Here is a 24,594-nt window from a genome sequence, read left to right as displayed (position 1 = left end):
TGTACCCTGCTCAGTCCACGTCCAGGGAACACTGGTGGCCAGTTTGCTTTCAGGCTGGGCCGTCTGCAGCTCCACTCACACTTCCTCCTAGCAGGAGGAAGGTGGCTTCCCAAGGCTTCCTTTGGTGGAGTCTGTCTGCCTTTATATGGGCCTGCACTGTTTTGCCAGCCAGAATTTTAGATCCCCTGCAGGAGGAGGAGAAGAGAAAGAATTTTCTTCTATCCAGGAAAACCCTGTATACATTTTCAGTGCTTAACTTTCACATCTTCTCATTGTTTTTTCTTCTACTCACCATCCAAATAACCAGGCCTAAGTGGTCCACCTTGCTCCTCTCTCTCCTTCAGTCAAAATATGGTCCCTCCAAAAGAACAGTCCTTAGGTAGGATGTAGAAGGAAGGTTGTTGTGATTTACACCGACATGGAGTGACTAACATGGAGGTACCCTGGGTCTGAGACGGGATGAACCTGTTCCAGGCTCTGTAGCATTTCTTCAGCCTCATCAGTCTCCCCAATTGTATTTTCTGATTTCATCTGTAAATGGGGTCACTGCTCTTTGAGGAAGAATTTAGATCATTCTGACTCTCAGCTGTAGAAACACTGGCCATAGCTTAACTGACTGGCAGAGGCATTGATACACACCTTCCTGCCATCCTGGACATCAGCGCAGAATGCACTTTGAAAACTTTTGATAGGAATCAAAAACATCATTGTCAAAAATGTTGTCAAAGAGCAGTTGACCCATCTCACTCTGGGGTTTGAAGACCCACTAAGAAGCCTCCCTGCCTGCCCAGAGAGGCCTCCCTAGTTCCAGTGCTGCAGAATCTGGGCATCCTGCAGAGAGACGATCTTTAGCTGCACACCAGATGGTTGATGGTTCCTAACCTTACGCCTGAGGGCCGGAAATTGAATAGTCTAGTGTTCCTGTCCTATAAGAGCCACCGTGTGGGGAGATGACACCAAAGCTTACTGACCTGAGTGACTATGATAAGAAACCTAGGTGCTCCCTCAATCTCGGCGTGTACCTGTCTCAGGTTCTGCATCACCTCCAGCAGGTGGCTGTATGCCTTAGTTTCCTCAAGTGCTAGTTGGAGATAGTAAACCAGCCTTCACGGGGCAATTTAGAGAGTTCATGATCCAGTGCATCTCAAGCACCCAGCACAGTATCCTAGACGCAGGCAATGGGCGTATAGACATGAAGTCATTGTCAGCACTGAGAAGTGTCACAGACCGTGCCTGCTGCTTGCCAGCACATCACATAGACATGTCATAGTGTAAAAGTGGAAGACAGACAGAGGTGGTTGTGGATCAGAGAGGGTCTTCAAGTGGATGGATGCCTGTGAGGGTGTGGCCAGAAAAATGGAGAGAGAGGGGTTATTAGAGGGGCATAGAGTTCAAAAAAGAAGATTCTCCAGGACATCACATTAACCCATGTTCTTAAAGATTCACAAGTGAAATAATTAAAAATAAAAGCCAACTGGAAATCAAGCTGGGGACTCATGTCACAGGACTTGGGGAAGGAGAGAGAAATTGGGGATGTAAGGGGGATTGGGAAAGACTAATGAATAGTTTAGTCTGGGAAAACTGTTTCCCTCTTCAGAAAACAAATTCTAGACCCAAGGGCTTCTTTTGAAAGTGGCCCTTGATCACCAGGAACATGATGGGAGAGCAGAGCCCCCATGAAGATGACAGGCATTTTCTCATTGAATCCCAGGGCAAAGACATGTACCTGATACTGGAGAACGACATGCTCAGCCTGGTCGACCCCATGGACCGCACAGTGCTGCACTCACAGCCCATCGTGAGCATCCGTGTGTGGGGCGTGGGCCGCGACAATGGCCGGTGAGTCCCTGCGCTGGCACATCCCTGTCCCCTTTCCAGTTGTTTTAGCTTAACCCTGAAGTAAGGTCTCGAAACACTTCACCAAATATGAAACTTGACTGTAAACTCTGTTTATAAATGTGACAAATGACATCGCATCTCTATTTCCCTGCCCCATAAACCCTCCAAGCCTCTTCCCTTCCTGGTTTCTGTACTTCAGCCTTTTATCAGCTCTGGCTCCTGCCTTCAAGTTCTGCATGTTTCTCCCCAAAACAACCACCACCACCACCACCACCATTCTCTTCCTCCTCCTCCTCCTCCTCCTCCTCCTCCTCCTCCTCCTCCTAAGTTCCCAACTCAGCCTGTGATCTGAATCCCTTAATTTTTCTCTTCTCTATATTGTTCTCTAATCAACTCCATTCCATTCACTTGAGTCTTCATTTCAAAGCACTCCTACTGGCTTCTCCTTCATGGAATGCTTGCTTGATCACAAACCTTTGATCATTGAATCATGATTGTTAGGAATGGCTTGGGCTTGGGGTGGGCTAAACTTCTTTAACACTTGAACTGTCTAGTCATATCAAAATTGCACTGCATGGGTCCTTTATGTGAAACTGTGCTGGAAGTGAGCTATTTACACGGAGTGCTTCTTAGCTGTGCCGTGAATTTTCTGTTCTCCAAGATGACTAGAAACAAGGGCATTCTGATTTTAGTGGAATTATAGACATCATACTTGGAGACCACTGTTAAGTAATTGGGCTACGTTAAATACCCTTAATTCTTAAATAATTCAATGGTTGCCAGTTTCCAAAGTAATGGAGGATCTCCTCGTGTCCAGGACAAGCATGGATGATTAGGTATTGTTGAAATCGTTGCTTTGTTGAAAATGTTTGACAGCATTGCAAAAGTGGGTGGGAATCCCAGATGACAGAGATGGCTCTCCTGGGCTGATGGTTTCGTTCCTGAGCATTCTGGCTTTTTATCAGGTCATCTGGTTCTCTAAGGGGGCAGGTCTGCCAAGTCTTATCACTTACTTTCTCTATGAATGCTGGGCATTAGCGAGTTTGATGATCCTCTAATCCAGTTCCAAGTCCTCCACCAGAAAGGAAGTATTATGACTAAATATTCATCAGCTAAAGAATGAGCATTTATGCTGGAACCAGATGTGAGGAATGGCCTACCAAAGAGAGGACTGAAGTCGCTCTCCGACTGCTGATTGGGTCAGCCTTCCCGGGAGGCTCAGTGCATCTTGGAGCTTTTTGTCAGTGTGAGTGCTGACATCTGGGGCAGGTGCTTCAGCATGGATGCACCTGCCCTTCACTTCCTTGGCAGAAATGTAGCACTGGAGTTGGTGCCTTGACATCAGTTGATTCATTTTACAAAGAAACTATCTGGTGGCATTTGGTCATCATCAAAAACGGTTAGCCTTGGTAGAAGGCTCTGGATGGAAAATGCTTGAACCTTTCCTGGTTCCTACCCTGCCCCCACTCCCATTTTGTTCTTAAGGTAGAGATCATTATATAAACAACCAGGTGTGGCTGTGGGTTTGGGTTTTTTTGTTTGGTTTTTGTCTTCGTCTTGTTATGCTGGGGCTTGAACCAAGGCCTCCAGCGTGCCAGGCAAGTGCTCTGCCACTGAGCTACACCCACAGCCTGCGTGTCGATTCTTAAGGTTACATTATGTGTGGATTTTATTGATGTCGTTTCCAGCCCATCCCAAAGTCTTTAAAATGAGTCCAGATGCTCCACACCTAATGGGGGGGGGGGGGGTGATTCAAATTCAAGTTGACCAAATTTTTCAAGCTCTCTGAGCCTCATTTTCTCTCATCTGAGAGATGAGGATCCTAACAGGGACCACAACACATGTTTGTGTGTGCCAGTGTGTGTATGTGATAATTGGCACTGTGATAGAGACACAGCAAATGCTTAATGAATGTTTGCTCTTGATTTTTTAAAGCAACATACACTTAGCAGATGCAGCTAATTACATGACTTCTTTCTGAGACACCGGGAGCAGAGGAGGAATCAGACTCTGTGGAGGCTTCAAGGACAGTGGATGATTTGAGATAGAGGGCGAGAGGCTTTGCAGACACTGATGAGTGCGGTTGTCCTACAATACGGGAAGAGCCACTTGCCCCAAAGAAATTGGAGAAAATTAGGCAACATTGTCTCGGTTTCATTTTTCAAATGTGGGCCAGATCACTCCTGGTTTTAGCCCCTCCTCCTCAGGGTTAGCAGATGAGCATGCTTTAGTAGTACACTTGGGGATCTCCATAGGTTGTCAGAACCCCAGCAAGCTCCTGTGGTTGTGGGGACCCTTGGGCAGGATTGCTTATGAAGCAGTAAATAAAAGAAGCATGTTTGTCAGTGAAAGCTTCTGTTTCTCCCCATGGATTCCCGAGTTTTCATCATTCCCTAGAAGAAGGGCCTTTGTATGCCTGCTTCTTCTTTTTTTTTTAACTTTCCTTTGCTTTTGAATCTTTTTTTTTTTTAACAGCAATTTACAAGAGCAAATTCAATTTGTAATGCTGCAAAAGAAAGGGGCTTTCACTTTGCATGAATAAAACATAAAAGTGTTTCATTTTGCTTGAGAAAACGAGCCCATTTCGAATTCTCTTTTGTAACTTTCTTCGCTGAGAAAATGGAATCTCTTAGGGGATTTCTTGATGTGGTTAAAGTGAATAAGAAAAGTCTGTATCCCAGACTCAAGAAGGGCACAAAAACCTTCCTCAAAATCCAGCCTACTTCATGGAGCCATGTAATTTCAGAATTTCTGAAAATATTTTGGTTTAGCATCTTTTTCTTAAAAAAAAAAATCTTTCTAGTTGTAGATCGTCACAGTACCTTTATTTATTTTAATGTGGTGCTGAGGATCGAACCCAGGGCCTCACACGTGCAAGGCGAGTGCTCTACCACTGAGCCACAACCCCAGCCCCTAGCATTTTTTTTCTTAAGACTTTCAACAGGTTTTGATGTGCTTTGAAAAAATTCCTCATGAAGAAGTTTACTCAGGATAAGGAGGAGATCCAATGGGGGTGTAGCCCTACTGTGCCCCCAGATCAAATTGGAGAAACCTTTTATTACAAACACACGGTGCAGGGAGTTGTGGTCACGGCTGACGCTGGTCCCTAGGGGTTTGGGTCTGGCTGAAGTCTGTCCTTTCCTGGAGTCTTGCCTGTTTCCATTATGGGGGTTCTTGGAGCCCGCAGCTTTATTGCCTGGTGAAACGGGGTTGCCTCCTCTCACCTGGGCCACGCCATACGTTAGTTCCTTTTGATCGCAGTGAGACAAGGGTCAGGGCTCCTACAGATGGGGGCTGTATAAGGGCTTTTGTAGCCTTGTATTTCCAGAAGCAACTGATGGATGCCCTCTGCTATGGGAGGAAGGACTTCCTCCTTTTAACAGCTGGCCCTTTGCCTTGGCCACTGGGGCAGATGACCAGAGTGCCATCTCTCACCTTGTCTCTATGGGCCTGCCAGGCCACCATCCCAAGTGTGGGCAGGAGGACATCACCTCCCTCTTTCAAGGGCCCATCCTGACTTCCAGCCTCAGCTCTCTTACTCAGACCTTGGAGAGCAGCTTTCTCCTTATTCCTTTTTAGAAGTATTGAAAGCAAGCAGGTGTAATCTCTGAGCCTAGGGGACTTTGAACAGATTCCCCTTTCCCTTGAGGCAGAACGGGCACCAAGATCCATGTATCCCTTGACCAACAGGTAATAGAGTGTGGGTGGGTGGGATTGTTACTGGGATTTTCCCATGGGGCTTCCCTATCAGGGTACCATGAGGATTAACCAGATCAGATTTTGATAGATTTTCCTTGAAGAAAAAAAATCAAAAAGGTCTCTAGGGTCACATGGGAGACTGGGTTAAACTCTGTATGGCAGGCCCTTGTACTCTGGGACCTCCCTCTCAGAGGCTTTCCTGTGCACACTTCCGAGCTGCTGTCCTGGCTTGACTAGAATCCTTTCTGTGTTAGTCAGTTGTGTATTATTATAACAAACTATCTGAGATGATTAACTTAAAAAGAAGAAGTTAATTTTGGCTAACAGTTTTGGAGGTTTTGTTGCCATTGCTTTTGAACCTATGACAAGTTAGTACATCTTGGCAGGAGCACCTTTTGATGCCTGGGAAACAAAAGAGAGAATGAAGAGGGGTCATGGTTCCAATATCCCCTTCAAGGGCAGTCCCCCATGTGACTAGAAGACTTCCCACTGGGTTCCACTGCCTCCCAGGAGTACTGTGGGCTGGAGACACAGCCTTTAAGACATGGATCTTTGAGTGAGTAGAGGCGCTATGTGAAAAGGCAATCTATGAAACATACTTTGGAAAATGCCGCTCTAGTAAGTCAACTCATTAATTTAAATTAGTGGCAAAACTAAATTGCTGTTTTTGTTTATTAAGAAAAATTTGATTTGTTTTAATAAATAACTATTATAAGTGGAGACCCCATTGGGCCCGCTATAATGAAGATAAAATTCCTTCATAATTAACAGCAGCCATCAGCAACCATCGTGCAGAAGTGCTTTTTAATAAGTACTTTCCTGTTTGAATGTTTACCCTGTGGTATTGTTTGTGTGTTTAGTTTGTAGAGCAAAACTCCTTTTCCTAGAAGGTATTTCATACATCTCTCTTCTGGTTTTGATGAACAAGTTTTAATTAGATCTTTCTGTATAATAGATTATTCATAAATTTCCAAATGGATTAGCTTTTTTGGAGGCTGGGGGGAGGTATGGGGGATTGAACTCAGGGGCACTGGACCACTGAGCCACATCCCCAGGCCTGTTTTGTATTTTATTTAGAGAGAGAGTCTCACTGAGTTGCTTAGTGCCTCACTGATGCTGAGGCTGGTTTTGACCTTGCAATCCTCATGCCTCAGCCTCCTGGGCCACTGAGATTACAGGCACCTCGCCCGATCCATGAGTTAGCTTTGACTTGATAGTTTTATCTGATTATGATCTTAGGAACTTTTATATTTAAAATGTAGTTAGTCTCCATTGTCTTGAATTCTCTTCTCCTAGGACATGCCCAATGGGTTTAATAAAAGATTTAACTCAAGGTATTATAAAAGGCTTTGCCACACATAGTTTTATGTTCTTATCTTCTTGCATGGTGTTTTGCTATTTTGTTTTTACTTTTGACTTACTTAATTACTTACATTTTTACCTGGCTTTTTTTGAGGGCACGGCTTGCAAGTAATGATGGGGTTATTTAGTTTGAATATATAAAACTTCAATTGATAGGCTTTTATCTTTAAAAGGCAGTTTGTTAATCAATGTTGTTCAGTCTCTTATTTTTAGATTAGAAAACTGGGACAGAAGAGTGTGATTTACCTGATATGATCCTTCTAGTCTGTGGCAGACCAAAGACTAGACTGCAGGTATTTTCACCTGTCCCAATAGGAAACTCATTAATCCCGACAAGAGGTGATGGATGTTCTCCATAAACTGAGCTCAGGAGGGTGGGGAGGTGCAGATCTGATGTGTACTGAATGCCGTGCTAGAGTGGGTAGCAAGAGACAGGGCAGGGATATGGCATGGAGCCTGCCCTGAAGGATCTGGCTTCTTCACTGAGGACATGAGGCCACATGCGTGAATTGAAAGTGGAGATTGACATACTGTTCCTGAGGCCTAGTTTTGTATGGCCCACATGCAAGGAATGGGTTTTATATTTTTAAAGGGTTATTCTTAAAAAAGAAAAGGTATTGTTACCCAGACAGGGGAGACCTAGTGTGGCCCAGATTGTACAGAAAGAACATTAGAGTAACCATACATGTGATGTCTTTTTGGACTCTCTTTCCTTTTCTAGCTGTGTTAGTTCCACCAGCAGCTCTCAGGCGTGCCTGTAAGTCTTGCTCAGCCCTGTGACTGTTCCTTGGAGCTAAACCTTTGTGTAGTAAACAGGGTCCAGGCCAGGCAGCTGCCCTCTGCTCAGAAGTCCACAGGTCAAACACTAGAGCTCAGTTCTCAGGTAGTAGTCTACAGTGAGCTGTACCATCCAGCTGAGCCACTCAGTGCCACTCAGGGTCCCAGGCCCCTTCCAAGTGGATGCTCTGTCACCCCTCAAATGTCATCCAGTCTGACCAGACCACATTACTTATCTCCAAGTTGAAGACAACCTGGAATTTGCATACCTCACTCAGGGTCACATTTGGTTCACATCCCATTGGCCAGACTCAGCTGCAAGGGACTCTGGGAAATGGAGTCCTTAACTGGGCAGACAGTAGCCGGGTTGGAAGTACTAGCAAAGAAGAAGAGGTGAAATGACTGGTGTTCTGACTTAGGCTGAAATGAATCACCTCACGGCCTATTGCTCCCGGTGCCAGTTTTACTAAGCTTCTCTCTCATCCCCGAACCTACCCTTCCCTGTCTCCTTTGTGAAATACCGGAGCTGAGACTCTACAAAAACATGTTTCTGTCCCCCTAGTTAGCTACCTGTTAGACTCTGGTGACTATTCAGCACTAGAAGGAGACTGTCAGGCTGGAAGACAAAGAGGTGACTTGAGACTTCCTTTGCCTCCTGTCTCTATGAGCGTCATCCTAGAAATGCGTTTTTGTCCCAGTGCATCTATTCTGAATCCATTTTGCATTTTTTCCAGCACTTCACAGAAGTGCAGAATCAGTTTTTTCACATCCTTCTTTCAAGACACAGACATAAGCAACAGGCATATTCTCTTTAAAGGTGTGAGTCTCCGGTCCTTGTAGTCCCTCCTTTCAGACTAGAGACAGAAGTAGCAATCCAACAGCGCCTCCTCCTCAAGGACCAGGGGTTTTTCTCCACGGAGCTCCCCCTCTGAGCTTCTAAGTTTAATAATTCCAGCCTCCTTCCTTTGTGCCCTCAACCCTGCAGGTCATACCCTGCTCCTGCAATTGCTGCCCCCATGATAAGCTCTCCATGTTTCCTTTTTTGCCTTTTGAGTTACGAGTTATAATTCTTTATTATTATTATTTTTTTAGTTGTAGTTGGACGTAATACCTTTATTTATTTACTTTTATGTGGTGCTGAAGATCAAACCCAGGGCCTCACTCGTGTTAGGCGAGCGCTCTACCGCCGAGCCACAACCCCAGCCCCAAGATATAATTCTTTCTGTGATGTTCTCTCTGTTCATATAACTGGTGTGGTTTCAACCTCCTGGCTGGTCCAGCCCAGTCCCTCCCTTGTTGACTTTTATGATTGAATTAGCAAACTACAGGAGGCAGCCACTTGCACAATGCAGAGGACATGCTGCCATGTGGAAGAAGTGTTCGTCAGCTTTCCATCACTGTGACAAAGTACCTCAGATGATCAACTTAAAAGAGAAGAAAGGTTTATTTGGGCTCACAGTTTCAAAGGTTTTAGCACATGGTTGGCCCTGTCGCTTTTGGTCTCTGGTGGCACAGTATGTCATGGTGGGAGCACTTGGCCACGAAGTTCTGTTCACATCATGGTGGCCAGGAAGCCAAGAAAGAGATGAGAGGAGGTCAGAGTCCCATATCCCTTAAATTGGATCTGCCCAGTAACCTAACTTCCATCCACTAGGCCCTACCTCTTAAAGGTCCCACCACCTCCCAGGAACATTACAGGGCAGGCTGGTGACCAAGAAGCTACATATGGGGCTTTGGGAACCTTTCAGATCCAAAGTGTAGCAGAGGGGATTCAGGAAAGCTTTTTCAAGGAGCAAGTAAGCTGTTCTTTTGTTTAGCTTTACACACCGTGGGTGACAGAGCAGCATTCTACCAAGGAGATTTCCTTCCTAAATTGGTAGACATTGTCAGTGATAAAGGGCATTTCTAGTTGAGATGACAGCAATTTAGAAATAATGGGCCTCTTGTTTTTTTGAGCTGATCTGAAAATTCTCTCTAGTTTTGCTTGGCCATTGTTACTTTTCCTAGGTGTAATCTGGTGGGGTCTCTGTATAGAAGATGAGTTTCCTAATGACATCTAGTAGCAGATTCTCTGAGCCAGACAGTAATGAAAGATTGATGGAAGTCCAAGGTCTGCTGATAAAAGTTTAATCTAGGGTGTGTGCTGTCTTGCCTCGGGGAGCAAAGTCTTCAGGGAGAGAGCAATAATTCTCTCCCCACGCTGCACTATTATCTTGACCTCTAGAGCTAATTTCTTTTTAATACAGCCCCATGATAAGCAGAGCCATCAGGATTTACTTGACTGTTCTGCTGACTTACACCATAGTTATATTTTATCTCTTTAAAAGTGGCTTCCTTGCTCCTATTAATCACACCAGGATGTTTGCTGTACTTCGAGCATAGAATAACCTTTAAGGAAAGACATTGTAAATGATCGGCCAAGAAAAGTTCCCCTCCAAGGCACATGGGAGGGCATTTTCAAACAAATCCATCATGGTGAATATTGTCGCTCTTGGTGAATTTGTAAAGAAGGTAGTCTCTTCTGAGAAGCACACCATCCATTTTGGTAATTGGCTCCGCTCATCATCCATAGTTTTTCAACCACATGTTTCAGCGCCAACCATGGGAGCACAGGGGCTTGAGGCTGCTGTGTCTCAATGGAGCAGACAATTCTGAGGATCCCCGAAGAAATTCCGTCTTGCACTTCCTGAGCCCTGAGCCAGGAGAAGAATGGAAGCAGTGGGAGGGAGGTGGATCGTGCTTGGCTCTAGTGATTCTCTTTACCATTCATCTTCTTGGACTACTTGGAGCATCCCAAGAAAAGAAGGAAGAGCATTCGTAGTGGGAAAAGAGCCAAATCAAATGCAAATGAGTGCTTAGGAGCAGAGAAAGTTGGAACCATTATAACTAGAGCTGCACTCAGCTACCAGCACATCCCAGGTGCTCCATGATCAGGTGCTTGAAGACTTGCTACAGCCTCACCTTTTTGGCAAATGAATGAGCATATACATATTGTCACCTGGAACCTTTTTAACTCAAACGCACAATGAAATTTTCTAACTTCCCTGTGAGTCCAGTGACTAAGAACCTAATGTAGCACAGTTGTCACTAGAGAAGAAGAAATTGAAAGAAAACATGGAGTTGATCTCAAGGATCTTACCAAGTACAATTCTGTCAAGTTCTGGAATCTAGAGAAGGTATACTGGAGGGGAAGTCCCATCATGGTTCTTTCCTTGCACTGAGGATAGGGGTCACTTCCTCAGTGTTCCAGTCTCCCCATCTGAGTAAGGGGTCATCACTGGAGCAGTGGAAATATGAAGGTGCTTTCAGAGAAGTACCACGCATTGCTCCCAGTGGTACTACCTTTATTAAGAGTGATTTCCTTTGAAACATTGTCTAACATATTATGCAATATATTAGGGTCAACAGTCATGGAAGGTTAGCCTCACTCTATCCTTGACATTGCCTAAAAGTCATGACTTACTCGTTCTCTGTGACTTGTGGGCATGGAGTTGGAGATCCTTCCTGGAGCTCTGTAGAGCTATTTGGTGCTGTCACTTCAGAAGCGAATGTTATTCAGAGTCCACCAAGATGGCTTGGCATTTCTGATTTCTCTTATTAAGCCACACTGGGTGTTCAGGCATCAGAGCTGTGAATTAAAGCCCCGGGATGAATAGTGTTTGGAGGGGTTCTTTTTTAATAGAAAAAAGTGAGAATTTATGAAAATTATCCTGTAATGAGTTTCTAGCTAGTCACTTGGGTACCAGGGCTTCCTGCTGCCACCATCATGCTGCATAAGTCAGTGGGAGGCTGTGCCTCCTCTTGCTGGGGCTCATGTTCCTATTCTGCTCATTGACTTCTTTCCTTGGACAGGAGGACAAGAGCATCATGTTGCCGGCACTTTGTCGTAGCAGCTCACAACTTTTGAGCATAAGCTGCTTCCATGTTTCTTGGTTATTTCTCCAAATAGGTATTCCGTTCTTCCTGGCTAGTCCCCAGAGAATACCCTGGGGGAGTGCTCCTTAGAAACCGAAAGAAGAAAAAGGGGAAGGACAGTGGCTGTGTATAGAAAGCCAGCTGGGCATAGATACTGTGCTCTTTGCAGGCAGAGCCTTGTGCTTCTGGTTGCATGTTTACCCCTAGTCACCGACCCTGTCTTGCTCTCCAACATGCAGGAATAACCAAAGGTCAGTAAATAAGTTGTGGTATGTCCATTCAGCAGGTAGCAACTTAGTGGTAAGAAGAAATCTGTTCTCCATACACAACCCGCTGGATCCCAAAGACCCTCCTCTTCCCCATAGAGAGCACACCCTGTCTGTTTTCACTTATACAAAATTCTAGAAAATGCAAAGTAAGCTAATCTATAGTGTAGGGATTATAAGGTAGAAAAAGGAATCTTCAGGAGTTATAGTCACAGGTATATACATACACCAAAACTTATCAGAATATAGATTTTAAACATATTATCAGTTAGGCTGTTTAAAATACAATTAAAAATATGTGTTCAGTCCTTGACAGATGTTTTCTTTACCTCATGAATGACGGAATCAGCAGGATACCAATGCCCTTTCAAAGGAGTACAGAAAAGGCTGAGGATCTCTCAGGTCACTAAGCCACCAGGAGGCACTTGTGCTTTTGAGAATCACAAAGACTCTTAAGCAGGACGAATTCACACATACAGGCCTCCCTGGGCGTATCCCAATAAATGTTGGAAACCAGAAGCTTAACAGAAATCCCAAAGCCAGAGCAAAAGAGAAGGCACTAAAGTAAACAGCTAGGTTACATTTAAAAAAACTGGCTAATGTTCTACTGGCAACAAAATCCTCACCTTTGGGGGAATTGTTGTTTTGACAGAAAATTACAGAGATTACTTGCAGTTTATTAAACTTATTAATGTTCTACATGTTAACAGCAAACTTGACAGATTCTGAGACCTCACTATTAGCAAAAAAGTTAGATAACCAGATCCATTTCCCAAGAGCCAGGCTGGTCAGTTCAGTAGTCATGAGTCATAGGTGATGCCTGAGCACTTGAAATGTGGCCTGTCTGAATCGAGCTATACAAGGAAATATAAAATAAAATAAAAAACTATGCATTTGGAAACAGGAGTATTTTTTTAAAATATTTATTTATTTTAGTTATATACACTGACTTTATTTTTTTTTTTAATTTTTATTATTGGTTGTTCAAAACATTACAAAGCTCTTGACATATCATATTTCATACATTTGATTCAAGTGGGTTATGAACTCCCATTTTTACCCCATATACAGATTGCAGAATCACATTGGTTACACATCCACGATTTTACATACTGCCATACTAGTGACTGTTGTATTCTGCTACCTTTCCTATCCTCTACTATCCCCCCTCCCCTCCCCTCCCCTCCCCTCCCCTCCCCTCCCCTCCCCTCCCCTCCCCCTACCCCATTTACTGTACTTCATTTCTCTTGTTTTTTTTTCCCCTTTCCCCTCACTTCCTCTTTTATGTAATTTTGTATAACCATGAGGGTCTCCTTCCATTTCCATGCAATTTCCCTTCTCTCTCCCTTTCCCTCCCACCTCTTGTCCCTGTTTAATGTTAATCTTCTTCTCATGCTCTTCGTCCCTGCTCTGTTCTTAACACTGACTTTATTTTTATTTATTTATTTTTATGTGGTGCTGAGAATTGAACCCAGGGCCTTGCACACACCAGGCGAGCGCTCTACCACTGAGTCACAACCCCAGCCCCAGAAACAGGAGTATTTTGAGGTGATTCTTCTTTGCTGTGAAATCCCTGAATCCAAAGACCCTGTCTTTAAAAAGAATGTAAAATATCTCATAACAATATTATATTACATTTTGAAAACCTTTTGGACAGATTCAATTAAAATATTAGAATTAATTTCACTTGCTCCTTTTTCTTCTTGTTTAATGTGACTACTAGGAAATTTTAAATTATCTATGCGTCTGGCATTACATTTTCTATTAGTCGGCACTGGACTGGCAAATAATCCTTGGGAGAATCAGTGAAATAGTGCTCCAATATAAAAGGCACACAGTCCTCCTTTTACTTTATATCCAAACGTTGGCCAACTTTTTTAACCCTTTATATCTGTCCTTAATCGTTACCACCATCTGTCTTTCTACATTCTCAACAACCTGCCACACTGCAGCCCAGGTAACTGCTCAGACAGGTGAAGCCATGTGGTTCCTGCTGCCTGCAGACGCAGGTCTGACCAGTCGGTCTCACCCCTGGTAGGCCAGACTCTCAGCAGTCAGGCCAGGCAGAGTGCTCTTATCCAGCTGCCCTGTGGTGCCCTATGGTGCCCTGTTCTGCCTGCACTCTTCTTAAAGCCTCCTCTCTGAAGCCTTTGTTTCCTCGAATTGAAATGGCCAATTCCTCCTCTGGAAACTTCCACACCTGCCCCTCCCAGGGAAGCCTACTTGGCTGGCTGTTTGTGTGTGACTCTTCTCATGTGCAGACAGATTTTACAAGGACGGTTATTAGATTTTTTTTAACTGTTCTTTATAATCATTTATTTTTGTATCATTAGCTTTTAAAACGTTTTGTTGTATTTGGTAAGAAATATCGTTAATGACGTGAGCTGATCTTCAATCTCTCTCTCTCTCTCTCTCTCTCTCTCTCTCTCTCTCTCTTGCTCTCTCTCTCTCAGTCACTCACTCACCATTTGTAAGTAGCAAAAATTTCACACAGCAGTACCTACCTTTGCAGTGTGCTCTGTCTTTGATTCTTTTTTTTCCTGGCTCTTCTATTTAACTTTTTAAGTGCTGCTGGTCACCACGGATTTTTTATAGTTGGAAGAACACTGATCGTGGTCAACTTTCGCCAAAAGGTTTGAACTCAGCATTCTACTTTTTAATACTGGTGTTTAAAGAAAAAAAGGATTCCATGTTCAAATAATTTTAGGTACCACTATGCATAGATCCTGCCCTCAGAGGGAGTGCCTCATCCACATGGCAGCTCCAAGCTGTCCCCACGTGCTACTCAGCAAGCATGAAACACATTTTCTTTGCTTTATACCAGTGAACCTTGAGAGGATCTGCATTTCTGGAACCCACCAAGTTAGAAAACACTGGAGAACACTGTTCTTGGGATTCTAGATGATAGCTCTATATCAGCTTATGCTGTAGCAAAGCTATATTTTGAGAATTTTGCTTGCTTAACACTGTGCCCTTCCTGTCTTATAAACACAGCTTTCGTGCAGTTGGTGCCGTTGTGATGACTCTGCCAATAAAATTTCTACTTTTTTGGCAAAATATCATTGAAGATGCCCTTTTATATTGTTAAATTGCCCTTGTATAGAAAACCGACCTGCAACTTTCTTTTGGATTTTAATATTTAGAAGACATTTTCTCTTAAAGAATTTGCATACAGGAATTTGGTTAGTAGTAAAAAAGTTGTGTGGCTTGTCATTTTTTCTTTTTGTTAGGAAATTTCAAGTTAATTTTTCAATTACATTAATTATTTTAGATGGAGCCATGTGACATGACCGTTTTGTGGATTAGAAATAGTTGTATGTGGGGGCTGTGATTGTGGCTCAGTGGTAGAGCACTTGCCTAGCATGTGTGAGGCACTGGATTCGATCCTCAGCACCACATAAGAATAAATAAAATAAAGGTATTGTATTATCTAAAACTAAAAAGAAAAATTAAAAAAAGAGAAATAGTAGTATGTGGTTCCAACTAATGTTTAGCCCAGCTGATTTTTAGAATTACTTACACTTCTTTCTATTTGTTTTTAATTTTATGTTTTTAATTTAAGAACCTGATAGAATGTGTGCCTTTTGTTGTTTTGCAACAACATTAAGCCATTTAATGGTTTTTGGAAAGCAAATGGGATATAAATTTTAATAAACAGAGAGTTCCTGTTGTAATACTCCATTAACCAACAGGGTGTTTCAAATCCAGGTTTTCTCTGACTATTCTATTGTTCAGTGCTTGGGAAAAGCTATGCATTTGGAAACAGGAGTGTTTTGAGGTGATTTTTCTTTGCTGTGAAATCCCTGAGTGGTTAAAGGAACAGCAAAGTTAAAAATGTGTCTCTACAGCCAATTAATATTTATCAACCAAACCAAATGACATTTTTGGCTTTCTGTATGAATTAGAGAAAGATAGTGTCACAGAAACCACCTCTACCCTAAAGGTACTTGCTTGCCAAACTAGTTTTCTCCACCACCAGGAATCCCATTACAAAGATAAGCAGCGATTACTGAAAGCATTATAGCTAACGGATAGTGTGAAATTTCTTAATATATTTCCCCTACAAATTCAGGGGCCTGGAGTAATCGTCCGTGCTCTTTTCTTGCCTAAAGGAAATGTTCTGATTTATCTCTCCCTAGCTTCTAGCTTAAGAGTTGCTTTGTCTTTTTTATTGACATAAGAGAAGCTGTAGAAGATATTTATTAAGAAAGATAAAGCCTAATACTATTCATTAAATTCAGAAAGTCAAAGGTTGAAAGTAAAAGAGGAGAAGATTTAAAAAATAAATAAATAAAAAATAAGCCAGTCCCAGTGACCCAGGAGGCTGAGGCAGAAGGATCATAAGTTCAAGGCCAGTCTCAGCAACTTAGCAAGACCCTGTCTCAAAAAAACAAAACAAAACAAAAAAAAGGACCAGGGATGTAGCTTAGTGGTAGAGCACCCCAGGGTTCAATCCCCAGTACCACAATAAATAAATGAACAGGTAAACATGTGTCTATACTGTACAAATTAGGGTGCTTCTTTAAAAGCAAGAAAGAGAAGACGGTATGTATCTTAAGTCCCCAAAACTTGGATTACCTTTAATCGTATCTTTGCTAATCAATTCTTGGGCCTTGGAATCCCGTCTACTAGAGATTACACCTGATCTGAGCAGGTAGAAAATGGAAGTGGCTGACATTATCCTGAAGGGGCACTATATATATTTTTTTTAACTTTAAATTGTAATGTAAGCATGTTTGTTCCTGCGTATTGATAAGTGATGTGTAGAGTTGGCTTTCTTCATGCTCCAGGCCATATCCTCCTCATCTAACTTGAAGTGTCAAGCTGTGGAATCCCCCCTTCTTCCTCTATTATGATCCCATCTACCTCTCTGAAGGTTTATTAGATATCTAGTTAGTAAGTTCCTAACATGTGGTAGCCACTATGCTTGGCACCAGAAGTCTAGGCATAAATAAGGACTTCACAATCCCTGCCCTCACAGGATGTACTAACTGAAATAGGTGAGTAATTACGTGGGTCCTTGAGTCCCTTGAAGCACTTTGTCACATAACTATCAAGCTCTATACAAGTGTTAATATGGCATCACTGTTCTTATGGTTAAGTCTTCTTCTAATAGCCTATTGCTATTTGTATCAGTCCGCACAGGCTAGCTTGTGCTGCAGTAACAATAAAAAAAAACTCAGCAACTTAAACAACTCCCCTCTGCTAAATATCCATCGTAGGCTCACCAGAGGCACTACTTCTTATGGTAGTTGTCCTCATTCTGTATCCAAAGCAAATGATACAGTCACTACCCAGAGTATTGCCAACTATACTTAAAATTCCCACCTAGGAATGATGCATATCACTTATACTCACATTTCATTGGCCAAAGTAAGACATCTGATCAAACCTGACTTTAAGGATGAGGAAGTCTATTATTCCCCTGGGAGTATTCACAACAACCGTGACCTGAGAGCTCTTGCACCTGTACAGTCATGTAGATCTTGATGGCACTTGAACTTTTCAACCTTGTATGGTCACTTAACAGGTGTGCACGTCTCCCTGGTTAGACTGTAATTTCCTTGATGGTCAGCACCGTGTCTTGTATTTCCTCACATGTGACTAAACACGATCCTATCCTTACATTAGATGCTTTAAAATACTTGGGAAGAGAGAGTGAAAGGAGAATGATCAGAACCGTACCTGCTATGACATGCTTTTTAGTTTACTAAGGGTCTGTGCACATCTTCTTCAGTCCTTTTAGGGACTTAGCACATAGTATTAGATGAGAAAACCAAGATCAGAACTTTTACATGACTTGCTCAGAATTGAACAAAAAGCAGTTGAGCTGTGTCTGAAACCTCGAGCTCTGACTACTGGACCAGCTTGGCCTACTCGTTTTAGTTGCTAATGTGGATGCCCAGTTTTGTTGCACTGAGGATCACCCAGGAGAAAGGAAAAGAAAACTTCAAAAAAGGAGTCCGGAGTCTCTGGCTATGGCTCCTGGTATTTGGGGCCTGGAAAAACTGAGATATACCAGTAACAACTTCCAGCTGCTATTCAGCAGGCCAGTATGGTCATTTCCTGTAGCTACTGTAACAAATTACCACAAACTTACCAGCTTGAAACAACAGGAATTTATGCACTCATACTCTGGTGGCCAGAAGTTCAACCTTCCTCTCGCTGGGCTGTGTCCAGGATTCAACAGGGCTGCTCTGCCTCTGGAGGCTCCAGGGAAGAGTGCACTCCTGGTCCCTCCCAGCTCTGCGGGCTCCAGCCTTCTCAGGCTAATCTTCACATCCCCTTCTGCTCTTGCAGCATCTAATCTCTCTGTGTCTCTCTTAGACACTTATGGCTGGATTTAGGGCCTACTTGGATAATCCAAGATAATGTCCCCACATAAGAAGCCTTAACCTAATCACCTCTACCAAGACCCTTTTTTTCCTTTAAAATTATTTTTGCAGGTTCCAGGGGCTCGAAGCTAATCTTTGGGCAGGGGGATCATGGTTCATCAGTTAGGATGGTAGGGACCCCTTTTGCTCCCCCAGCTCATTTCTTGCCTCCTCCACTCCTCATCCTCTGCACCTACCTCGCTGTCCCTCTGGGTGGTACAGATTATATGGTATTTGGAGCCAGATCCAACCCTGGTGGATTCTGAGATCTACTTCTCTCTGGCCTTGTGATTCTGGGCAGTTCGTGCCTCCTGCACCTCAGTGCCCTCTAGGTAGAGGTGACAGTGTTAGAACTTACGGCTGTGTTGTGAGATAAGAAGCAGGAGGGACCTGGCACAGACAGAGCTGGAGGCCCCGTTCAGAATGACAAAGAACACCCTGTACGTTCCTTTGTGAGTAAACAGCCTAAATACACAGTCTGCACATTAAATCTTTAAAGCACTTGTACTGCCTGACAACAGACACACAGTGCCTGCAACAACAATATGGCCTTTTGTTTGCCACACCACTGGATTGTTAAGATTTCAATTCCAGCTCTTCCACTATTTACACGTTCCTGGGCAGGTTACTTAACCCTCTTTGTACCTCTGCTCATCAAATAATAACATTGCCACACTCCTAGCAGCAGTGGGCGATTCTTGTCAAGAGTTGAGGACATCGTCTGGCATATACATGATTGTACGGTTCGCTGGTCCTTTGGCCCCCAGGCCTACTCTTGTCCTCATGGCTGGCCTCTGATCTCTTCAGGCTTTGTTTGCAAGCTCTGCCTGGGTTCAGCCAGTAGGAACATTAGAGAAACCAGGAGCCAGGCCCTGCTCTGGATGATGTCGCCCACAGGAGCTGGGTCTCCTCCCAGGGTCACCCATCTCTGCACAGCTTCTCCGGGTAGCCCTGGCCCCTGGGCTCAGGTTCTGCCAGCTCTTCTTTCCTTTGGCCCCTTCAGTGGGAATGGGAAGAGCTTCCTGATGTTGCTAATGTCTGAGGGCCCCACTGTCCCCTGTTTGCTTTCCACACCCAAGTCACCAGTTCCATCAAGTTCCTCTGCTTCTGCTATTGAGAGCAGTTTTTGTTCTCTTGGTTGTGTCCTGACCGACATGCACACATTACTGTCATTATTGTTGTTGCTGTCTTTGTCTCATATTCTTCAGGGGAATCTGAGGCTCAGGAGGTGAAGTGAATCAGCCAGAATTCCACAGCTATTGGGGGACAGATCCCAGCATCAAGGCCTTTTCACTAAATCTCTCCTACCAGCCTTTGTCTGGGTAGGAATCTTCAACTCCATCTGATTTGAATTTATAACTTAATTGTCTGAAGACCTTCTTCCTTTTGGGACCCCTCACATTTCAGAAGGTCAGCCTGGACCTTGGCTCGGGAGAAAGCCATCCCAACTGCCAGTGTATGTTTTTGGAGTCAGGTATTATTTAAGTCAAGATCAACCTCTGACTCATGGGACTCTACCACCACGGAGGTTGAGGGTGTTAAAGATTGCTATGGTTTGGATCTGAAATGTCCCTCAAAGGTCCATGTGTTAAAGACTGAAGAGAGATTTGCTGAGACAAGGCATGGATGCTTTCAGTCTTGCTCTTTCGAGGAGATGCCAAGGGAAGCAGTGGAAGGTGTTTATGTCATTCATGCCCTTGAAGGGGATTATGGGACCCTGGCCCCTTCCTCCCTATCTCTTGCCTCCTGACCATTAGGTAAGCAGTTTTGATCTGCCACACATTCCTGCCCAGAGGCTATCTTACCCAAGCTCAAAGCAATGGAATTGACTGATCATGGACTAGAACCTCTACAAGTGTGACCCAAAATAAACCCTTTCTCCTTACATGTAAGTTAACTATCTCAGGCATTTTGTTATAGAAGTGACAGAAACCTGACTAATACAAAGATCATTGATTACAAAGAACTGGAAACCATTGTAACACTCTTAAGTTGGAGAGACAATTTGATTGTCTTTTGGAACCCAGAGGCAGAGGGCAGCCCAGCCTTGAGAGCAGACCAGGGGCTGATACGGTGTCAAGATGCACTTCTGCCTCCTACCTTTCTTCTTGGCCTCATTCTTTTCTCAAATTCATAGTTCATATAACAGAAAATGTACATCTCATTTCCAGGCAGCATGAGAGTACAATCTCTCATCAAATTCCTGAGAGAAAGCCACTATAACCCAGCATGGGCCAGGTGCCCGCCCTGGTCTAGTCAACCTATGAGGTCCACTGTTGTCACACAGGTTAGGATGGGTGGTCTTTCTCAGAAAAGGGCTTCAGCATGGACAAGACAAGAAGTGTTCATTATAGAGATGATTTCAGGCAGCCTGACTAATAATCCTAGAGCTATCAGCTGCCTACCCTTTGCTAGTCACTGTGCTAGTTATATTTGCTTTTGTTATTGTTTGTTCTGTTTTTAATTTCAGCCTTCACAACAATCCTAGGAGGCCAGTTTCATTATTTGCATTTTATAGACGAGAAAAGGCCAAAGGGGAAATGACACACTGTGCCACATAAGGCCACACAGGCCCATGAAAATGTTACAGATCTTTGCTTCTAGTGGGAATTAAAATATGTCAACTCAGAGTTGGTTAATACTGGTTAGGAATCATGATTAGTGGCTAACTGCAGCTTTGTTAATAGAAAAAAGTGTGGGGACAAATCAAGGTAACTAATATGTATAAGAAGTAAATGTTAAAATTAGAAGTCTTCGGTGGCTAAAATAATCAAATAATTCCTGGGTGGCTAAAAGGACCAATTTGGTCCAACCACTACCCTTTAAGAATAAGAAATTTTGCTTGAGGTTAGTAATTTAGCTCCCTTGTGGGAAGTTCCTTCAACTTCTAAGATGATTCAGAGTTTGGAATCACTGATTTAGCCTTCTGAATATATCAAGAGTCTTTAAATATACATTTCCATTTGATTAATAAGTCATGAGTTCTTTTAATTTATCATCAGTGCAGTCAGAAGTCATTAAAGTAGACTTTGTCCTGTGAGCATTTACTTCTGTCCTTTGGGTGAATTCTGACACGTTGTATGTGTCATATTTTTCTAAAATGTTAAAATTGAAATTTGCTCACTGAAAAATTGGCCATTGGATTGTTGTGTTCCTAAAAAGAAATTATAAAGGTTGCCTCAGTGATACAGTTTCCACTTTTTTTTTTTTTTTTTCCAAAAAATGTTCCATAGGAATGGAGAAGGTGCAATCTTCGTCTGCTAGACCAGTGATGCTCAACCAGGCACACACCAGACTCAGCTGCGGTCTTTATAAAACGCAGCCGACTGTGCCCCGCCCTCCCGGTTTCTGATCCTATGGGTCTGGGCTGGGGCTTCAAAACCTGCATTTCCAACAAGTTCCCAACAGAGGCTAATTCTCTCTGTGGTCTGCAATTTGAAAGCCACTGTTCTAGGCTTTACTGAGATGAGACATGGATGCTTACAGTCTTGCACCTTTGAGAGGAGGTGAATGGGCTGGCAGATTTAAATAACCAGTCTGTTCAGCCACGGATGTCACTCTTTGCTAGGATCTCAATTCAGAATATGTGAGTTTCCTTTATTTGAGGCCAAAAGATAATACACAAAGGAGAATTTACCATTACAATAATGAAATTTAAAATGTAGAGCCCCTTTTAAGGCTCTTGGGAGGAGACCTAGAAATAAGTTTGCATGGTTTTTATAAAATTTGCAAAAGGTGGGGCTGGGATTATGGCTCAATGGTAGAATGCTTGCCTAGCACATGTGAGGCACTGGGTTCCAGCCTCAGCACCACATAAAAATAAATAAATAAATAAATATAAAGGTATTATGTCCATCTACAATGAAAAATATTTTTTTAAAAAAATTTACAAAAGGAAAATGTTTTGATTTTTTTTTTTAAAGAGAGTTCTAGGACTTGTCCAAGCTTTACTTCCCACAAAACCTAGAATAGCCCACCTGTCAATTATAAATATAATTAATTAATTAATATATACAAAGGAATATAGGTAATAACAAAGAAGTTTTCGTAGGTTAAACAATCAGGAATAATGGCAAATGGGTACATCAACTCAGAAGATATAAGCCTCATATGTGAACTTTGTGTGAATCTTTGAATGAACTCAATTCAGCATTTAGGCAGATAAAAATTCAAGTTGATCTTAGCTTGCCTGCTAAATGATCAGCTTCGTGCGTGCGTGTGTGTGTCTGTCTGTCTGTCTGTCTGTCCAGGTGTCTGTATCCTCAGTTTATTTTCGACAAGAGCAGATAATTTGGAGAATGAGATAGATTCAAATTCTGTTCATTTATATAATTTATAGAATTCATATAGTTCAGTTCATTTATTCCGCCAAGCTTCTTTTGTCTATAAAAAGAAGATGCTCCTAATAAGAACAGCCAACTTCATGACTAATGGGCTGGTGTAATAGTGTGAGAGTTATGACAATTTATCTGAAGATACGAAAGGCTACATAAATGTTAGTGTTTAGTAGCTCTATTATGCTAAGAAAGGTACACTGGTAGTTCATATTAATAGGATGACTAAAAGGCCATTCTGCTAGGTCAGGGGTTAACAGATTTTTCTTGCAAAAAGTCAGACAGTGAGTATTTCAGGCTTCATGGGTCATTCTGTCTGATTTAACTACTCAACTTTGTCAAATGCATCCATAAATGAAATATAAATGAAGGTGCCCAGTTGTGTTCCAATGATGCTTTACCTAAAACACAGGTACTGTGTGATGATGGACCAAAATCGATCTAAAATGGTACTGTCCTTCACAATCAGAAACTTCCTGCTGAATGTGAACATAAAACAAACACTAGCAGTTATAAATTGTATTTGTATTTAAACTCAACACTAAAGAATCAAAATACTGGTAAAGTGTATCTGCTTTAATTGCTCTCGTCCTCTCATGTAGCTAGTACCTCTTGGGGCACATAGATGGATGAGGGAATGGAAAGTAGAGAGAAGAGAGGGGCAAGGCTAAGAACAGTTCTGGTTCAAAACTCCAGCTTGTTTCTTTTCATGCTTCTTTGCACTGAAAGCGGCCATAATTGGGTCAGCTCCTGTGTAAATGCCCCTTTGGGACTCAGGCCTTGGCAGGCTCCTAGAATGAAGTTTTGGGACCACCAAGAAATTAAAGTAGTCATCATTGTTATTATATTCCTATTATTATCAACTACTACTATTATTGGGAGGGGGATTGAACCCAGAGGCGCTTAACCACTGAGCCCATCTCCAGTCCCTATTATTTTTTATTTTGAGACAAGGTCTCACTAAGTTGTTCAGGGCCTCAGCCCCCAGAATCACTGGGATTATAGGTGTACACCACTATGCCTGGCAATTTTTTAAAAGATTATTCGTGTGTCCAGGCTTATGAATGTTAAGCTAAGCCAAAAAAGTTTAGGAAACCAATTAAAAGACAGTTCACAGCCCAGTGCAGTGGCGCACACCTATAATCCCAGCAACTTGGGAGACTGAGGCAGGAGAATATCAAGTTCAAGGATAGCAATTTAGGGAGTCTCTCAAAAATAAAATAAAAAGGATTAGGAATGTAACGCAATGGAAAGCGCCCTTGAGTTCAATCCCCGGTATCAAAACAGAACAAAAATGACAGTTTCCCATACATATTAAAAGGGAAGTTTAATTATGAACCACGAATGTGGCTGTTAAATATTCATGTTCAGGTTTTTGTGTGAACCTAAGTTTTCACTTCTCTTGAGTAAATGCCTAGAGTGGGATTGATGGGTTACAAGTGACAGTATGCTTAACTTTAAGAAACTGCCAAACTGCTCTTGAAGTAGCTATACCATGTTGCATTTTTACCGGCAAAATAGGAGTTCACTTGCCATTGGCACAGTTTGAGGATTTTTGCTGTTGATGTATTTAGCATTCCAAACCTTGTGAAGTGGTAGCTCCTTGGGTTTTAATCAGCATTTTCCTAACCACTGATGATTCTGAACATCTTTAATGTGCTTGTGAAAACCATCTATCTTCTTTGGTGAAGTATTCATTCAAACTTTTTAGAAATTGGTTTATTCGTTTTCTTATTAATGGCTTCACTTATAATTGCACAAAACTTGGAACAATGCAAATATCCACCCACTAGTTGATGGGATAAACTGTATTGCATCCATACTATGGAATTCTCAGCAATAAGAAACGAACGCCCAACATCAATTGTTAGGCTAGGTGAAAGAACTGAGGCCATACTATGTGATTCCATTTATATGGCACTCTGGAAAAGGTGTAATTATAGGGACAGAAACCTTCCCTTGGCTTTACCTCTGAGTCCCTCTGCTCTTACCGCTGCCCCACCTTCCCAGCTATGGATTGATACAATG

The 24,594-nt window shown here is 42.7% G+C and overlaps 1 protein-coding gene across 8 annotated transcripts in view; it reads left to right on the top strand.

Moving 5' to 3' along the window:
• Positions 1–24,594, top strand: part of Apbb2 (amyloid beta precursor protein binding family B member 2) — a 336,129-nt gene that overhangs the window by 271,672 nt on the left and 39,863 nt on the right. For all 8 annotated transcript variants that reach the window (XM_071614247.1, XM_071614246.1, XM_071614250.1 and 5 more), the window contains one exon: positions 1,712–1,839. In XM_071614247.1, the coding sequence (XP_071470348.1) occupies positions 1,712–1,839 (128 nt within the window). The remainder of the gene's footprint in view (positions 1–1,711; positions 1,840–24,594) is intronic.

This window comes from Marmota flaviventris, chromosome 7 (genome assembly GCF_047511675.1).
Source record: "Marmota flaviventris isolate mMarFla1 chromosome 7, mMarFla1.hap1, whole genome shotgun sequence".
NCBI classification, from domain to species: Eukaryota; Metazoa; Chordata; class Mammalia; order Rodentia; family Sciuridae; genus Marmota; species Marmota flaviventris.
The sequence above is the reverse complement of the archived record's forward strand: the minus strand, read 5'-3'. Positions and strand labels throughout refer to the sequence as shown.